An 18,426-nucleotide genomic window follows, 5' to 3' on the forward strand; every position below is an offset into this window, starting at 1 on the left:
AAGGTGACCTGAGTTCCTGGAGTGTGCATAAAGATGGAAGGAAAAAACCAACTCCATAGAGCTGTTCACACTTATCCACCCTACCCCACTCTACCCTGACACACCCCACTTCACCCCACCCTACCCAGACACACCCCACCCCAACACACCCACACCGTGCCACACTGAATAATAAACAAAAGTTTAAAAGGAAATAAAAATTACCCATAGCTTTACCACTCGCCTTGCTGAGCAGGTGTGTGTGTGTGTGTGTGTGTGTGTGTGTGTGTGTGTGTATAATATGTATATATATTTTTTATATTCATGTACACTAAGATCACACCAAATGATTTCATATCAAACGATTTACTTCTAACATGTGTACTTCATCTTGTCGGTCAGGTCAGCTACTTTGTGGTGGAGAGTGTTCAGACAAAATCTTACTCTGTGGTTGAGAAAAGAATATTGTGAGTTCAAGATCAGCCTGGGCTACTTAGTGAGTTTCTGTCAACAAACAAACAGGTTCCAGGGACTGCTTTGAACAACTATAATGCCAAGAGATTTTAAAACTTAGATGAAATGGACAAATTCGTAAAAGACACAAATTGCTGGGACTCGCTAAAAAAAACAAAAAAACAAAAAACCTCGAGATTTGAGTATTCTCAGTAACTAGTTTACAAAGAGCCTGACGGGTGGCTGACCTCCCTGGACAGTTCTGCAGGTGTCTGAAGAAGAGCTGCTGCTCCCCCTCAGAGGCAGAGGAGGGGCACTGCTGAGGTGCTAATGGATCTGTGCACCCACACTTCTTTTCTCCCTCCCGAGTCTTACAGCCATTGTCTCAGGCTCAGTCCCTGACTCCCTTCCCTTTCTGGGACCTGAAATAGAGTCTGTAAAACTACGTTGGTTTCTGCACAGTGTGAGCATTTGTGGAATGAAGGTTTCCCAGAGTGACTTGTCTATCATATTGATCAAAGGATGGGTCTCACTCAGGGATAGCACAACCCAGTCAGGTTCTATTAACTTTCCTGTCCCCTTGTCTGGCCACCCCACACCCCACCCCTACCCCCACCCCACTGCCGCTTAGTAAATGCCTTCCAGCTGCAGTGTCACCCGAAATGGTAACTGGTCATAGTGAAAAGTAGATGTTGTGATTAGTTCGCAGAAAATATGAACTGTCACTAGATGGGGTGGTTCTTAATTTCTCTCTCTCTTGGAAAAGAGTCAACATCTCAAATTTATTTTGTTTTTCCCTATCCTTTCTGTAAGGCAGAAAATGTTGATGGCTACCCTGTGCTAGTAAGCAGAGTGAGATTGGGTCTGGAGTGTAGGCTGGGGCTGGGGCAGAGCCCTTGCCTCTCAGACGCACTGGAGCTCTGCATTTGATCTCTGGTGCTACTGAGCAGAGAGGTCAGAAGTCCGGAGTCCTCCTTTGTCACAGGGTGAATCTGTAAACATGAGATTGATCCCAGGAATGGGACTTGTCTCAGAATGAGAAAAAATCACAGAAAGAACTAGAGAGACGCTCAGTGGTTAGTGATGTTAGGTCCCATCTGCAACTGGGGCACAGGGGAAGCAGAGGCAGGAAGCGCTCCGGGGCTCACTGGCCAGCCAGTCGAGCTGAGCAACAAGTTCTGGGTTCCGAGAGAGACCCTGTCTCCAAAAAAAAAAAAAAACAAAAGTAGATGGTGAATGAAGAGGACAGCCCGTGTTCACCAGAGCCCTACACGCAGGACTGGGGGCTGGAGCTGAAGTTAGTCGTTTTCTGCATGGCAGGTGATCTTAAGATCACTGAAGGATCGAAAACAGGAACATTCAATCAGACACTGGATTCCTCCACATCTTGGGGAAAGGTCAAAGACTGCTGGCTAAGTTTCCCTGCCTTCTGAACCCCTCTTACAAAACCCCACTGGGAAACACGCCTGCCCGAGGCTGGCTCTCAGAAACCATCAACGGCTCTGCCCGCCCTGTACAGTTATACCTCCTGGTAGCGTATTTGTTGTGGTGGTGCGTGGCCTGATCCTCTTTACACAGCCTGCAGTTTCAAATAGTTCACACAGGGAGCTCTTTTCCTTTCCCTTGCTACTAATTCTGAACTGATGTTTTTATCCTATGCACGGGAGCATAACCAGCTCTTCATCCGGTGGACCATGAATTTGTCGTAGTCTGTATTCTCGGGACAGCCTTTGGTGCTACGTGGTTTCTTTCTATAAACCACACAAAGGTTAAGTCTGGACTCCGGACTGGGGCCTCAGCTTCAACAAGCCATTGTCTGAAGCTGCCTGGCCACTGTAGCCATGAGTCAGTGGAACCTGCAAGGCAGGGTGAGTCTGGGTCTAGGAAGAGAGCAAAGGCAGAAAGTTGCCAGGAAGTGTTTACAACTTGCCTCAGCAGAGCTAGGAGCCACTGATGGCCTGTGGGTGTGGTAGTTAGGAGGTCAGAGCGTTTGGGGAAGCCAGGGCAAGTCCGTTCAACAAACATGAAGCAATCTCTTATTACAGGCACTGTTCTAAGTCTACCAGTGAACCGGATGGCAGGCATGGGGCACATACTTCAGCAGCAGGGTTGGGGTTACGAGAACCAAGCTTATGTGAGTGGTCATTGCCGGAGCCGTGGTTACCTGTACCAGACCTGTATAAGATCTATCCAGTCAGTAATTCCAACAAGGGGCTCGTGAGGCTCCACCACTAGTTGGCGCTCTACTGGCAACTCGTGGCTACTGGGGAAGGGAGAGCCATTGTTTTTCAGGATTGTGACCAATGGTAGGTTGTCCTTGCTCAAGCAGGCAACAGTAATTAGACTTAGTGGTAAGGGCATTTGTTGTCGGTGTCAGGGACAATATGGTCATGATACATTGTAGGGGTCTGGGGAAAGAAATGGTTCAGTGGTTAAGAGCACTTATTCTTGTAGAGGACCCCCACCCATTCAATTCCTGGGGTCCGCATGACGTCTCACAACCATCCGTAATTCCATTTGTAAGGGACCACCACAGACAGCAGAAGTACACAGGGTTCACAGACACACATGCAGGCAAAACACTCGTAAAATAAAATAAATCTAAGAAGAAATGAAGATACGCTGCCGTATGTTTGTGTGAAATTCACCAAGAGTAAAGGGGCAGGGAAGCCTAGTGTAGAAGGGGCTACGGAAGAAGGGTCAGGGATTTGAGACATGGCTGGGGAGGTGGGACTTTATCATATAGGATGCTGAGGAGACCATGGGATGATGGGACGCCTGTCGCTGACGCCAGAGCTCTGCAGGCAGCAAGAAGGCAGAGACGCTGCTGGCCACACGCTCCTCCTCTCTCCTTTCAGGAACACCGTGCACAACATCCGTGGCAACAAGCAGGCCCAAGGAACAGCCCATGGGCCCCCCGTGGAAGAGTCATCACAGAGTGTGGAGCCCCAAAGTGGGGAACAGCCCTTGATCTCTGATCCCAGCATTCCAGGTGAGCTTTGTCCAAGTCTGAGACCAAACCCTGTCTCCTCCCTGCCTGCCAGGGTGTGTGTGTGTGTGTGTGTGTGTGTGTGTGTGTGTAGCAGAACACACTATAGTTTTTATAGTTAGGTGGGAGCCGAGGAGTCCAAGGTCCACGTGCTGCAGAGTAGAATTCTAGAGAAGGTCTCTTCCAGGCTTGAAAACAGCCAGTGCTGTGTCCTCTCAGGTGGCCGAGAGAGCGCTCATCTTCCTCTGCTGCTGAGGGCTTGAATCCTATCATGGGGCTGTACCTTCATCTGAATTACCTAAGGCCTGCCTCCGAAGGCCAGCACTCTGGGGGACTAGAGCTTCAGCCTGGGGCTATGGGAACACAAACATTCAGTCCTTCCGAGATGTAACTAACACACACACACACACACACACACACACACACCTATTCACTCCAGAAAGGGCACCCATGAAAAACCAAAATAATGATTACACCAAATTCCAACTTGACTGAACCAGTGAATTTTATTGGGGTTACTAACAGGAGCAGGTGGGGGTACTTAAAAGGGTCAGGGGTGACTCAAAAAAGCAACTGGATCATCAAAAAATGCCCAGCATCGGCGCAGAGTCCTGAAAGCTGCACGGAAGCCCTGTCTGGAGCTCTGCGCGTCTCAGGCCGCTCGGCAGTCTGTCTGTCTTCTCCCCGCAGTCGGGTTGGCCGGCCTCCTCCCCCAGCAGAGGTTGACTCAGGTTTATACTGCTAGGGGAGGGGCCCTCCAGAATCTTCCAAGTTTCTGTTCTCTAGATGAGTTAGCTTTGTTTACCTGCCGAGCCTCACAAGGCTCCCTCCCTCCTCAGGCTCCAGAGGTGAAGACCAGGGATTCAGTTGGTTTCCCCGAAGAGACAGAGTCTCATGTATCCCAGGCCTCTAACTTGCTATATAGCCGAGAATGGCCTTGAACTTACAGTCTTCTACTCCTGCCTCCTGTGCTGGGATACAGGCGTGCACCTCTGGGTTTAGAATGTTTAGTAAAATACATGTTCATAACAAAATTTACCATTTTATTACTTTTCATTACACCATTCACACTATTATGTGACAGTCACTGCCATCTGTCCCCAGAATGTCATTCCCCACCCCCAGAGTCCTTAGTAATGACTCATAAATAAGCTAAGTACATTTCCCCCTTTGCAGTTGCAGAAAGATGTTGTTGCCTGAAGATATGGGTGAAGCACCTGTCGGCCTGCCCATCCTGACATCTGTGTTTCTCTCCAAGCAGAAAAAGAGCCAGAGGATCCTCCCAAGTCCGCACCCAGGTCCTGTGTACCCCTGGGTCCCATGCAGAAACCCAAGCGGCAAAGCAACACCTTCCCGTTCTTTTCCGACGGGCTAGCTCGGAGCCGCACAGCCCAGGAGAAGGTAGTGGCCTTGGAACAACAGGTGCTGATGCTCACCAAAGAGCTCAAATCACAGAAGGTGAGCCCCAGCCCATTCCCAGGAGCCCCATTGTGCCGCATGGCCTTTGGTCCTTGCCGATGTATTGCTCTGTGCGGTGCATCAACCCAACCCGCACAGCTGGTCTGTGGTCTTCAAAGGACAGCTACAGAGGTCATAAGTGCCTCATTGTCAGTAACTCAGAAGCACACTGTCACAAACTAGGTGATAGGAGGCCACCAAAGGTATGGATGACCTACTTTAATCATTGATTCTTGGGTGCCTCTTAGGCTTGGGTAGTCTAACCCAACATAGAGGAGAGGCAGTATCTCGGGGTGCTGTCTGGATGCAGGGTCTTGGGAGGGGTCCCCAGTGTGCGGGAGAATGTTCATACATTCTGTGTGCACATAACTGGGGGACAGGACAGAGGACACTGGCAAGGAGTGGCAGAAAGCAGTGACAGGGGATTTGGTTTTCACATGAGAAGTTCCCTGTAGCAGTTACAGAGGGAGATGTGTAGCCATTGTAGAAGATAAAGGGCATTAACGTGTTCAGAAGGCTTCACCTCAGAGCGAGGCTGTTATGGGGAAAGGCTGTGTGATGGGGTGAGCGTCCGTGCCGAGGTGAGGCAGAGCTGCAGGACTGGGCAGGAACGTCTCTGGCATAAGGACAGTGAAGGTCTCAATGTGTCAGGAAGCCCAGGGGAGGCACTGGTGGGCTCCTTTCCCCTGTGAGGAAGACCGAAGCTGGTGTTTGCGTTCCAGCTGCCTGAGCCCCTCCTGCTTCCTTCTCTGACCCTCGCTGCACAGGACTCAGGGTGGGGTGCTCAGGGTGGGGTGCTCTGAGAGCTGAGTCTCCATTCCCTTCTATGATTCTTGTGTTTTCTGCCCTGTTTGGGAGGAAGACGGTTGAGGAAAGCACTCTCTCCCTTCCTAACTCCTCCCTTCCCACCAGGCTTACAGTTAGTGAAGTAGATGAGGACTGAAAAGGTGACTCCTGCATCGTTACCTCAGGCCTGTGGTGTGCATGCAGTGCGCTGGTGCTGGGAAGGGTCACAGGCCCAGCCCAAACGGGGCATGCATTGCGTAGCAGAGGCAGCTGCGGGGAAAGTGAACACTCAGATGTGTACTTGACACGTGCGATGTCCTATGTGGGGATATACCAGTGATCTGGGAGCTGAGGTCTTCCTGGAGCCCAGTGATCTGTCTTTTCCTCCTCTCCGTGTCACTAGAAGGTATTCAGCTGAACTGTTGTGGCTTTGGATCCCTGGATTCCTGTAGCTGAAGCCCCTAACCCAAACCTAGAAGAAAATGGAAAAGAAACCTGGTTGTACACACTGCCTATACTGTTGACACATGTCCCTTCTCCCTAGAGTACATGGGTAGCTCACTCCTTACCTAGCCTTTCTTTCTACGGCAGAACAAATGGTGAGAGGTACTCAGGAACCCTTGGAGACCTGTGACCCTCTGGAGGCTCCCTGCCTTCCTTCCATAAACGAAGGCAAAACTCTTAGAAGCCTGTCAGGAGCCATAAAATACCCCCATTCAAACAGAGAAGGGAACTTCCTTTCATGAGGAAGTTGTTTGGGCCTTTTAAACTGGGTTTTTTACTGAGTAACTTTCCAGGAAACCTTCTTGTTGAGAAAGATGGCTGGAAGAAAAGGATTTGTGGTCTAGCCTTTGACTTATAATAGAAGTCTACTTCACCCACTGTCTCGCCTGTGTGTGGCAGGCTAGCAGCGGCTCGCAGGGCAGCCAGGCCTACATCCTAGCTGTGATGTGTTTAACCTCCCAGCCTGCATCCCCACAGTAAATGCAGTTATGAATATTCTTTCTGGAGATGCCCGGGTCTATACCTAGCAACCCACTGTGCCCACAGTTGCACGTGTAGCCATCAGAGCTCTTACTGGGCTGCTCCCAGCACTAAGTGTTGGCTGCTCCTGCCTTCTAGTGAGCAGGCTCCCTCCTTCTGGCCCTGAGGAAGATGGTGAGGTGATCCTGTCAGAGCTTCCAGGAAGTGTGTTCCTGGCCTAGCAGTGGTGTGAGAGCTCAGGTCACCTGACTCAGCCAGCTCTTCCGTGTTAGCCAGTCATCCAGGCGCCGAGGACAGGAGGGAAGATCAGGAGACCAGCCGCTGACACCAAGGTGGCCAGGGGCAGATGGAGCAGAGAAGCCAGGCCTTGGGCACCCAGTGGTACCTGGAGGGTGGTGCCTGGCACTGGAAATATTGGGTAGAGAGAAGTTCATCTCAGACCCTTAGTTTCTGTTCTGGTTTTCTGTTGCCGCGGTAAACATCATGACCAAATTGTGGGGAGAGGGGTTGCTTTATCTTACGCATTACTGTCCTTCATTGAAGAAAATGAGGCAGGAGCTCCAGGCAGACACTTGAAGTAAGAATGACAGAGGAATGGCTGTGACACTGCTTTCGACTTTGTCTTCGCTCATTTGCTCAGCTCCCTTTTGTATCTGAGGCCTGTCTGATCTGGACAGTTCTGCATTGAACATTCCCTGTTTCCCAGGGACTGGGTTTGTCCAGGGATTGGGTCTGTGTCAAGATGACAGCTGATGCTAACTGTGACAGAGCCTTTAGGAGGAAAATGGCTCCTGGCTCTCCCAGGGGCACACCCTTGACATGCTTTCCTAGGTAGGAGAGGGTTCAAGTGTCAGGAGAAAATGGCAACCGTGTAGGTCAGTGGTTCTCAACCTGAAGGTCATGATGCCTTTGGGGGTGACCTAACCCCACCAGAAACACAGATATTTACATTATGATTCATAACAATAGCAAAATTATAGTTATAAAGTAGCAACTAAATAGCTTTATGACTGGGGGTCCCCACATGATGGAAAACTGCAGTAAAGGGTCACCGCATTAGTAGGGTCGAGAATCCCCGATAGTACATGAACACCAGTGGACTCAGTGGCCCTGTGAGAATTTGTGTGGGAAGCACACTGGGTTCAAACCCCTGGCCTCGAAGACTCTGCTGTCCTATGGGGAAGAGAAGACAGAGTATGCTAATGGGCATGCTAACATGGCATGGCCCCAACACCCACAGGGTGTCTGGGCATCAGCTGTAGTTCTTACCGTAGATACCACCCTCCCTCCCAGGAGTCAAACGTGGGCTTAGAGTCCGACCTGTTTATCATTAAAGCTTGCTGTGGTGGCTGCCACCACCACTCAGCCCTTTCACTGAGCCTTGTCACCACGTTAGAGGTGGTGACGTGCCTGAGGTCTGATGCTGCAACCCTGGGGCTCTGTCCACAGCCAGGGTTACCTCTCCTCTCCTCCCCAGTCTCATGGCGTAGCATCGTACACAGCGCCAGGACTGACCTTGATTACATGGTTACACCCTCAGTGCCTCCCTGTATCAATGAGCCCCCTGGGGACTGATACCCACTAAGTCATTTCCATCTTGGCAACCCCATCGCTGGACCTACAGAGGTTGGTTTAAACACCAGGAGACAGCACCAGATGGTGGGTTGGCTAGGTACCTCAGGGCCCTGAGCTGATAGTGATGCCCAGTTTGAAAGCTGTCTGACCTGGCAGATGGCTGACTGTTGGCTGGCGTTGGCCATCTTTCAGGTGCTAGGACCCTGTTAGATTAGCCCGCCTTAGACTGCGGCAGTATGCCTAAGTCGGGCTGCTTTATGAAGAAAAGGTTTGCTATGTTTCAGGGCTCCTCTGGTCACTGGGATGCACACAGCCACACTTGGCTTATGTTAGGCAAGCATCCTACCAACTTGAGTTTTAAGGCTGAAACTCCACACCTGGGAGCTTGCTGGCAGAGTTCTGAGGCAATTCAGGGCATCACAAAAAGTGTGTGTGTGTGTGTGTGTGTGTGTGTGTGTGTGTGTGTGTGTGTGTGTGTTCTGGCTTTTCTCTTTACCAACAGTGATGGGGACTCCATCCTCATGACCTTATCTGATGTTACACACACCTCACAAAGGCCCCAGTGGCCCAGGGACTATTTCCTCCCTCTTAATAGCTTCCAGTGGGAACACAAATCAATGGGGGCAGAGTGAGGCCTATGCTAACTCCCACCACTCTCCTGAACTTCACGTAGTCATGCACATGAGTGCACATAAACCGGCAAAATAAAGGCTGATTTAAAAGGATGACATATTGGCTTTTAAAAAGGAAAATAAGGGGACTGGCAGGATAGCTCAGCAGTTAAGAGCACTGCCTGGTCTTCCAGAGGTCCTGAGTTCAATTCCCAGCACCCACATGGTGGCTCACAACCATCTGTAATGGGATCTGATGCCCTCTTCTGGCCTGCAGGTGTGCGAACAGAGCACTCATATACATTAAATAAATAAAAATAATTTTTTTTAAAAAGGAAAAGTAAACAACTCATAACCAGGTCTGAAAATCTGAGACAGCCCAGGCAAGAATTGAGTTGAGAAACCAGTTCTTCTGCTTCCTAGAACTGGTCCTCAGGCATTGCTTCTGATCCTACGATCAGAAACTGAGAACCACCCCGCCGTCCCACCTCAGGGGCCCAGGATGGAGGGGATTGTGCTGCTTCCTCCTGTGTCCCTGGCATTTCGAATGTGGGTGCCACTAACTTCAAAACCTCGATGTTACGCTGGGGCGGAGCCCATGCCAGTGAGTGCAGGTCTGACATGAAGCACACCCTTGTAATCCCAGCACTCAGGAGACGAGACAGAATGACCAGACGTTCAAGGCCATCCTTAGTCACACAGCAAATTCCTGAGGCTCATGAGAGCCTGTCTCAAAAGCCATGAGTCTCAAGCCTCCCTTAGCATTTCTCTGTGGTCTGTATGTAGAGCGAAGCCAGTTTCCAGGAGGTGGGTATAAGTCTGTCGTGTGGTTAATGTAGTTGGCAGGTCATATGGTGACGGCACTGCCGGGCTATCTGTCTCTTCATTGTCCAGCCTTCACTGAGCCTGTTGTCACTGTGCGCCTGCTTAGGACCAGGTGCTAAGGGTCCTCACAGACACGTCTGCATCCTAGCTTCTTAAAAGGTGAGAGTTTGAACCGGTTGTGTCAATGATACAGTCAATACTAGTTCAAAATAGTAGTTTTACGTTTTTTCAAGTCATCAGAATTTTGCATAAGAAGCATGAAGTAGTTTGTCAGAAAAAAGTAATGTAAGGGTGTCCGTGTTAACAGTTATACTCTGTAGTGCTGGGACTGGAATTAGGCCCAGGCCCACAAGAGGCAAGTACTCCAGTGTTGCCTACACCTGGCTTAAGTGAATAACTTAATTGTAGTTAAAAAACAAAACAGACAAACAAAAAAATATATAACAGGACTGCTGGGTACGTGGATCAGTGGGAGAGCACTTAGCTAACATCTTTACTTTGGTTGGGTTGGGTTGGGTTGGGTTGGGTTGGGTTAGGTTGGGTTGGGTTAGGTTGGGTTGGGTTAGGTTGGTTGGGTTGGGTTAGGTTGGGTTGGGTTAGGTTGGTTGGGTTGGGTTGGGTTGGGTTGGGTTGGGTTGGGTTGAGTCAGGTTGGGTTGGGTTAGGTTGGTTGGGTTGGGTTGGGTTGGGTTGGGTTGGGTTGAGTCAGGTTGGGTTGGGTTAGGTTGGTTGGGTTGGGTTGGGTTAGGTTGGGTTGGGTTAGGTTGGTTGGGTTGGGTTGGGTTAGGTTGGGTTGGGTTAGGTTGGTTGGGTTGGGTTGGGTTGGGTTGGGTTGGGTTGGGTTGGGTTGGGTTGAGTCAGGTTGGGTTGGGTTAGGTTGGTTGGGTTGGGTTGGGTTGGGTTGGGTTGGGTTGAGTCAGGTTGGGTTGGGTTAGGTTGGTTGGGTTGGGTTGGGTTAGGTTGGGTTGGGTTAGGTTGGTTGGGTTGGGTTGGGTTAGGTTGGTTGGGTTGGGTTGGGTTGGGTTGAGTCAGGTTGGTTGGGTTGGGTTGGGTTGGGTTGAGTCAGGTTGGTTGGGTTGGGTTGGGTTGGGTTAGGTTGGGTTGGGTTAGGTTGGTTGGGTTGGGTTGAGTTAGGTTGGGTTGGGTTAGGTTGGGTTGGGTTGGGTTGGTTGGGTTGGGTTGGGTTAGGTTGGGTTGGGTTGGGTTGGTTGGGTTGGGTTGAGTTAGGTTGGGTTGGGTTAGGTTGGGTTGGGTTAGGTTGGTTGGGTTGGGTTGGGTTGGTTGGGTTGGGTTGGGTTGGGTTGGTTGGGTTGGTTGGGTTGGGTGGGTTGGTTGGGTTGGGTGGGTTAGGTGGGTTGGGTGGGTTGGTTGGGTTAGGTTAGGTGGGGTGGGTTGGGTTGGTTGGCTTGGCTGTTTGTGATCTCCCTGTCTCTGTTTCCCAGTGCCATAACTATCAGTTTTGTCACTTCATGGCACCTACCTCCTTTTGAAGCACTCAGCTCTACAACATTGCATCTGTTCATATTATCTAACAGGAAACCGGAGCCATCCACAGCTCCACTCCTGCTCCCAGCCTGGGGCCCATGCTCTCAGCTCTGTGACCTGACTACTCTAGTTCACCTTTGACCTCCAGAATCACAGCCGTGTTTGTGACTAGCTAGTTTTGCTTAGTGTGCCAAACTCAAAGGTTCATTTAGAGCTGAAAAGGTGGCTCAGTAGATAAAGGCACTTGCCACCAAGCCTAATGACCTAAGTTCAGTCCCCTGGTGAAAAGAGAATCAACCCCCATCTATAAACAAGCACACATGGACATACACACATAGACAAGTAATAACTAAACATTTGAAATTTTTCAAATGCTTTCCTTAAAAAAACATTCATCCCTGTGATAAAGTAGATCAAAGGTCATTCTTTTTAAGGTTGAATAATATCCTCTTGTATTTCTACAACATGTGTGGTTTACTTACTCGTTCTATGGTGATACACCTATTGGGTTGTAACTAAGAAGTCTCGCTGTGCACCTGGCCTCAGATCTCTGATCCTTCCAGAAGCTGGCAGTGTAGGTGTGCCCTACCACACCTGGATCAGGGCTATCTGGACCAATACTGCTATGTTTGGGGCTGTTTCCACTTTTAAAGCAATGGAAAGAATTGACCACAGAACCCGTGTGTTAGGAGATGAGAAGCCAGGGCTCTGGAACTCGGACTTGGGAGCCCTCCCCTCTAGCCCACTGACTCTTTAGTCTTAGCTTTTCCCTGGGCTTCAGTCTCAATGTGACAGCCCAGTGGCTGGGCACAAGCTCCATAGGGTTTTTCTGGCCTCCAGGTTTCCAGTATCTCCAAACTTCCTTTAAGGCTGCTCCTCTCCCTAGGTTCCTTCCTCCCAAACATGTCTTCTGGTGTGGGGATGGGATAGGGCGTGGTGGTGGTTGGGGTTCCTGGCTGGATCCCTGATTGAAGTTACTGGGAGCCAAGTGAAGAAAGATCTCTCTGGTTGTAACGAGTTGGCTTCCAGACACCCCACCCTACCCCGACGCAGAGGGAGATACTTTCGGGCTTCTGGTCCAGAGCAAGATCCAGCGATGGTGTCTGTACCTGTTTCACCCAGCAGTGTGACCCAGGGCCATCTCCATGTCTCAGCCAGACCCTGAAGCCTCAGGAATGTTAATCTCTCCCAAGAGCCCCAGGAAGCTGTTACTCCACTGTGGAACATTCCAGACATAGTGGTCTGGTGAGCCATCGTGTCCCCACCCCACCTACTGGCCACACCCAGGAGCTACTGAGGCTCCAGACCTGCCGGTTCTGCTCCCTAGGCCTGTGCTCAGGCCATCTTTGGGCTTTCTTTGGGAGCCTCGCCTGGAAAGGCTGCCTCACCTCCCCCTGGCTGTGACCATCTCAGGCCCTCTTCATTCCTCAAAACTGTATGAATTGTTACCAAGTGTGTGAGCTTTTCATCACCTCCACCCCAGGCACAAGCCCCTGTGCCCACCACACCCACTCACCTCCCTCTCACAGCCAACCGCTGGTCCGTCTTTATTCCCAGTCTACAGGCCTCAGAAGTGGGAACTGTGAGCATCCTTTTCTGGGCTACAGCACCTGGCATGATGGTGTGGGATTAACTCTTGAACTTGAAAGCCTGAGGCAGGAGGATCATGAGTTTGAGGCCAGCCTGAGCTAAAATAAAATCCTGCCTCAAGAACAGTCAGAACTAAGGATTTATCAGGAGATCTGAGCGGCTTACCAACCGCTCTGGGATGGCCTCTAGCAGGTCTCCCAGATGGAATCATGCTTAATTAATTCTATCCAGCCAATCTGCTTACTGGAATGTTGCAGCGTGGACAAAGGTGTCGCTAAGAATGTGTGATCCAGGTGCACTAACAGGGTCAGAACAGTGACCTGTGGGGCCTCTGCACCAGGCTGCTGCGCTGCCTGGCTCCTGAAGCTCTGATCCTGGCCCCAGATCCAATTATTCCCTCTTTTGGGCATGGCAGGGAGCCCTGGGAAGTTAGAGACCTCAGGCACCCTGAAGCTCTGCTGGCCTGAGGTCAGAGGAGGAAAGGCAAGTGTGGCTTCCAGACCACCTAGCACTTGCTTCCTGGACTGTCCTTGCCGGCGGTGTTTCTCCTTGCTGGGCTGAGGGCTAGACACAAAGGCATTAAATTGCTTGGTCAGTGGCCTAGACTTCTCCTCCAGTCCCATCCCAGCTTGCTGGGACGTGGCTGTGTGGATGCTGTACTCCTACTTTCCCAGTTGCAGTAACAAAACCTGACGAAGGCAACTTAAAGCAAGAAGGGTTAGCTGGAGGCAGTTCCAGTCCATGGCTGCAGGGAAGTCCTGGCAGGAGGAACTTGAGGCAGCTCATCACCGGGCATTCTGCACTCAGAGCTCAGGCAAATGCGTGCCCAGCTCTCTTACTCCTTCTCCTTTGAATCCAGTCCACAACCCTAGCCCACAGAATGGTCTCCCACCTTAGTTAACCTCTAACCTAGAAGCTGGTTCACAGCACACCAGGATGTTTGTTCCCATGGTGATTATAAATCCCATCAAGATGAACCATCACAGATACCATCTTGAGGATTCTGAACCTTGAACTACCCTGGCAAGAAGGGATGCCACAGTCCTTAGCAATATCTGGCTCACATACCACACTTCTGCACCCCGATTTGATTACTAAGCTCAGACATCTGGGTTCAGATGCTTTGGCACTGAACTCTCGCCCTGGGCTTCAGTTTGTTCTCCAAAGTAGACGTGTGTACGTCGGAGTGTGGGCTCAGCTCCTATAAAGGAGAAGCCTCAGAATGATGCAGACGATAGAATCTATTTTCCCTTGCACTGTGGAATCCAGATAGCAGTAAGCAAGTCTGAGCTGGCCAAGGTGGGCAGCTCTGTGATCCTAGCATGAAGGTCAGCTTCGGGGACTGGGTAACTCTCATCTTCCTTCTGGTCAGTCCCCAGCCAGAAGCAAAGGGAATAGGACCCAGGGAGCATGTGTCTAGCAGTCTCGGGCCACCCAGATGCTGCCCACATCTCAGCTCATCCATATTAAGACAGAATTTGCTGGGGTGTGAGGGGGTTTTGTTATTTGTTTTGCCACATAGCTTGTGCTTAGCTTCCCCTCGTGTTGGACCAGGAAGTCAGAATGAAGTGTTGGGATAAGATACCCAGGGGAGCTGCTGGGCATCTCAGAGTTCTGAGATAGTATGTGCGCCTTCCTGGCACTTGTGACTGTCCCCTTCCCACCCAGGAGCTGGTGATAATCCTACACAAGGCCCTGGAGGCTGCCCAGCAAGAGAAGCGAGTATCCAGTGCGTACCTGGCAGCGACCGAGGACAAAGATCGGCTGGAGCTGGTCCGGCACAAGGTGCGGCAGATCGCGGAGCTGAACCAGAGGGTGGAGGCTCTTGAGCGGGATCGGGATCGCCTGGTGCACGAGGCTGGCCTGCGGGAGCAGCACGTGCAGACGCTTCAGCAGCACGTGCAGCTGCTCATGGATAAGAACCAGGCTAAGCAGCAGGTCATCTGCAAGCTCTCCCAGAAGCTCACGGAAGACCTTGTACAGCCCCCTGGCCAACCTGCAGACTCTACAAATGGTGACTTCCTGAGCCAGCAGGAGCGGGTGGAGCACCTGAAGGTAGGCCCCCCTCTCTACGCAGCATGCTTTACTGGCCTTTGCGAGGGTACCGTGAGTGGTTTTCCAGTCGGGGCAGAAGTTGCCCCTCATTCTGGAACATTCAAACCAGAACGAGGTAGCAAGAGGGAAATTTGTCTTCCGTCCCCTTTCTCTGTGAAGACCCAGTGCAGTGTGACCTTTTATGCCGTGCCGGGCCTCTGAAAAAAGCTAGGAGTTTAGAGCCAAAAGAGCCCACGCATAGCCCAGTCTGGGGCCTGTTTGCACAGCCTCCTTCAAGGCCCTTCTGTTACCCAGGCTGCCCTCAGCTCAGCCTCACATGTAGAACAAGTGACCTGTGCTGCCTGTGGCTGGCCCAAGGTAAACACCACTGAGGGCTCCCCACATGCCAGGACTGTCTCCAGTGTTTACTGTACCGGCCCTGCGAGGCAGTGGCTGGCAGATGGGGACTGCCCACTCTCCGGTGTCAAGTGCAGGAATGAAGATGCTTGCCCTGCAGCTGGTGCAGAGGTGGGAGCAGGGCCGGGCTGGAGCTCAGGTCTGTGACTGGTCTACCTGCTCTGCACAGAGGCTCTCCCTGCCTCTCTGCTCCCTTTCTCCATCCTCAGCTCTCTCCTCAGTCCACCCCAACTCACAGGGACCAGCATCATTTGAGGTGTGGTGCAGGGTCGACAGGAACTGCACAAGCAGCATGCCCAAGGCTAAGGATAGGTGCTCTTTTCTCAAAGATTTACTATTTATATATAGTACATATACTGTGTATACATAGTATATATGTTATTATATATATACACTTTGTATATATATATATATATATATATTTATAAATATACATGTGTATGTATGTATAAACATATACATATACCGTAGCTGTCTTCAGACACACCAGAAGAGAGCTTCAGATCTCATTACAGATGGTTGTGAGCCACCATGTGGTTGCTGGGATTTGAACTCAGGACCTCTGGAAGAGCAGCCAGTGCTCTAACCACTGAACCATCCCTCCAGCCCCAGGATAGGGACTCTTGACCCTCACTCACTGTCTCTAAGGACAATACACAGAACCAAAGCCAGTCTGGTCCCAAACACTGCCTCTCATGGCCTCCCATGTTTTGTAACTAGAAACAAAGAACTGCTGGGTGGTGGAAGGGGGGGGGAGAGAGAGAAAAAAAGAGAGGGGGGGAGGTAGGCTTCTGGGAGAAGCACGGGGGTGTCAGGCATGGCTACTACCCACCCCATGAGGTAAGCTAGGCCCAGAGCTGAGTCCTGCACTCTGTGCCTTGACAGCTGATTGGCTTTGGACAAGTTCTCTCTCCCCTGTGGGAAATGGCTAACTCTTCAGAGGCTGAAGAATTTTTCGGGTGAAGGAAGGGGACTTGAGACCTGTACCCCAAACTAGCAGGGGCTGTATGGCTGTTAGCCTGGAGTCAAAGGCTATTTAGGGATACAGCAGAAGTGCAGGCAGCTGAGGCCTGCCCAAAGGACCCTCCCACGCATGCGACAGTGGGAATGATTCTTGCTGCCCTTTACACCACACCTCCTCTCCTTGCCTCCTTCCTCCTCGGGTGCCATTGCTTTAGAATCAATAGATCAGCACAGTACTAAGACATAGACCACCCGGATGGCTCTGGAGGGCCACGGGCCACTTGTTATCCTGCCTCCCCTGGGAGCCAGAGGGTGCCCCCCATTCACATCCGTGGGAAGATCATTTATCACTGAGGTCCTCTGCAAGGAGACTCACTGTCCCTGAGCCCAGGACAGGGGCCTGACAGCCATGCAGACTAAGGGGTTTTTAGTTTGTAGCTCTCGGAAAGCGCATTAAATGACCTTCATCGGGTGCCCACAGAGCGTGCTCGCACTTCGCTTGCCTGAGACCGGACACCCAGTCTTAGAAAAAGGGCTTCTTAGGCTGTCATTTCAAGAGTAGTGTCCTTGACCTCCTAAATGTCAGAGCTAGGGTAGGGGAGACCAGTGCTGCCAAACTAGGCTCCTAATCCTTGTATGTAGGAGGGAAGTGGAGACAGGAGGATTAGGAATTCAGGGCCATCCTCAGCATTGTTTGAGGCCAGCCTGGACTATAGAAAGTCATCTGGGACAGTGAGGGATCGAGTTGGGAAGACTGGAAAGTCTAGCTAAGCTGGGGCACTGCCGCCAGGTTCGGCTGAGCCTGGGGGGGAGGGATTCAGATCATACAGCAGCAGGCATCATGGTCCATGCAGGTCCCAACACAAGCATTTCCTGTGGCAATCTGTGGTGGCAGGCTCTCCTCTCCTGGGCTCCTCCTGCATGTTGTCCTCTCGCTTTGCTCTGACTCTCTCTGAGGTCTCTCTTTTTCCTCCCTACAGTTCTGAGCGAAGGAGAGCAGTCAAGGTAGGGTACCAAGCTGACTGGAGGCTGCCCAGCCGCCAGTCCCACCCGCTGTGCTCCAAGGGTGCTCACACCCACCTCCCTGCCTGGGTACCTCTTGCCTTCTCTTTGACCTGGAAATGGCCACCCTGTGCGACAAGTCCATATTCTCAAAGTCTGCGGGGATGGGAACGTGGGGCAGGATTGGGTGTACTCTCGGTAGTCGGTGCTGTTTGCTGAGTGCCTGCGTCGGGCTCAGCATTCCCAGGTTTGGATCTTTGCTTCTCCACAGCAGCTGCATCACGGAGGGGTTCACTGTTAGATCTCTGTTTCCTCATCTGCAAAATGGGAGCAATGCTACCTTAACACTTTGCCCGCTGATAGCACACCGTGCGACTGCAGGACTGACAGACACTCTAAGCCCTCACCTAGGTGCTTGGGGCTTCTCCCAGGTGCCGGGTAAGAATCCCCACGATGAGTTACAGCAAGCAGACGGAGGGGACAGAGGGGCTATGGCTTTCATAGACGGTGACCAACAGCCTGAGACTTTTCCCCAGCAGGAAAGGAAAGGCTTGGGTTCTCAGGGGATATGAGGGAACAGTATGCTTGCATGGTTTCTGGAATGTTCTCAGTAGAAGACAGAGTGTGAGCTACAGCTGAAGCTCTGTGTGGAACCTTCCTGTGGCTCACCAGCTCCTGTTCAGACAGCAGCTGTCACCCGTGTGCTGGACTGTAAGGGGAGATCTCAAAGCGCATGGCTATTTATAGTTCTATAAATATAGTTATATGGCTATTTATCAGCATAGTTTCATGCTTTAAAGAGGGGGAGGGGGACTGGAGAGATGGCTCGGCGGTGAAGAGCAAGGTCCTGGGTCTGATTCCCAGCAACCACATGGTGGCTCACAACCATCTATACTGGGATCTGATGCCCTCTTCTGGCCTGCAGGTGTACATGCAGAAAGAGTGCTCATGTATAAAATAATTAAATCTTTACACACACACACACACACACACACACACACACACACACACATTTCCCAGTAGGGTTAAGAAAAAGCTAACCGTTGGAACTCAGCGTGGAGGTACACACCCGCATATCCCAGCTATTCCAGCAGCTGAAGCAGGAGGAGGATGAGTTAGGGACCAGCCTAGGATTCATAATGGGATCACAAGAAATGCAGGGGAGCCATGTGTGGTGGTTTATGCATATTGCCAAGACCTGCACAGCCTTGGGATTGACCCAACAAGGACAACCCAGGAAGGAAGGAATGATAGACTCGTACAGAAAAGCTGGGCT

The 18,426-nt window shown here is 51.2% G+C and overlaps 1 protein-coding gene across 2 annotated transcripts in view; it reads left to right on the top strand.

Moving 5' to 3' along the window:
- The window catches only part of TBC1D2 (TBC1 domain family member 2), a 43,148-nt gene that overhangs the window by 11,760 nt on the left and 12,962 nt on the right, over window positions 1-18,426 (top strand). The window contains exons 4-6 of one of the 2 annotated variants that reach the window (XM_080939937.1): window positions 3,291-3,424; window positions 4,683-4,879; window positions 14,403-14,789. In XM_080939937.1, coding sequence (XP_080796063.1) covers window positions 3,291-3,424; window positions 4,683-4,879; window positions 14,403-14,789 — 718 coding nt within the window. Of the gene's footprint in view, window positions 1-3,290; window positions 3,425-4,682; window positions 4,880-14,402; window positions 14,790-17,468; window positions 17,589-18,426 lie in introns of those variants that run through there. The other variant, XM_080939938.1, reaches the window with a different exon arrangement.

This window comes from Micromys minutus, assembly GCF_963924665.1.
Source record: "Micromys minutus genome assembly, chromosome: 28".
Lineage (NCBI taxonomy): Eukaryota > Metazoa > Chordata > Mammalia > Rodentia > Muridae > Micromys > Micromys minutus.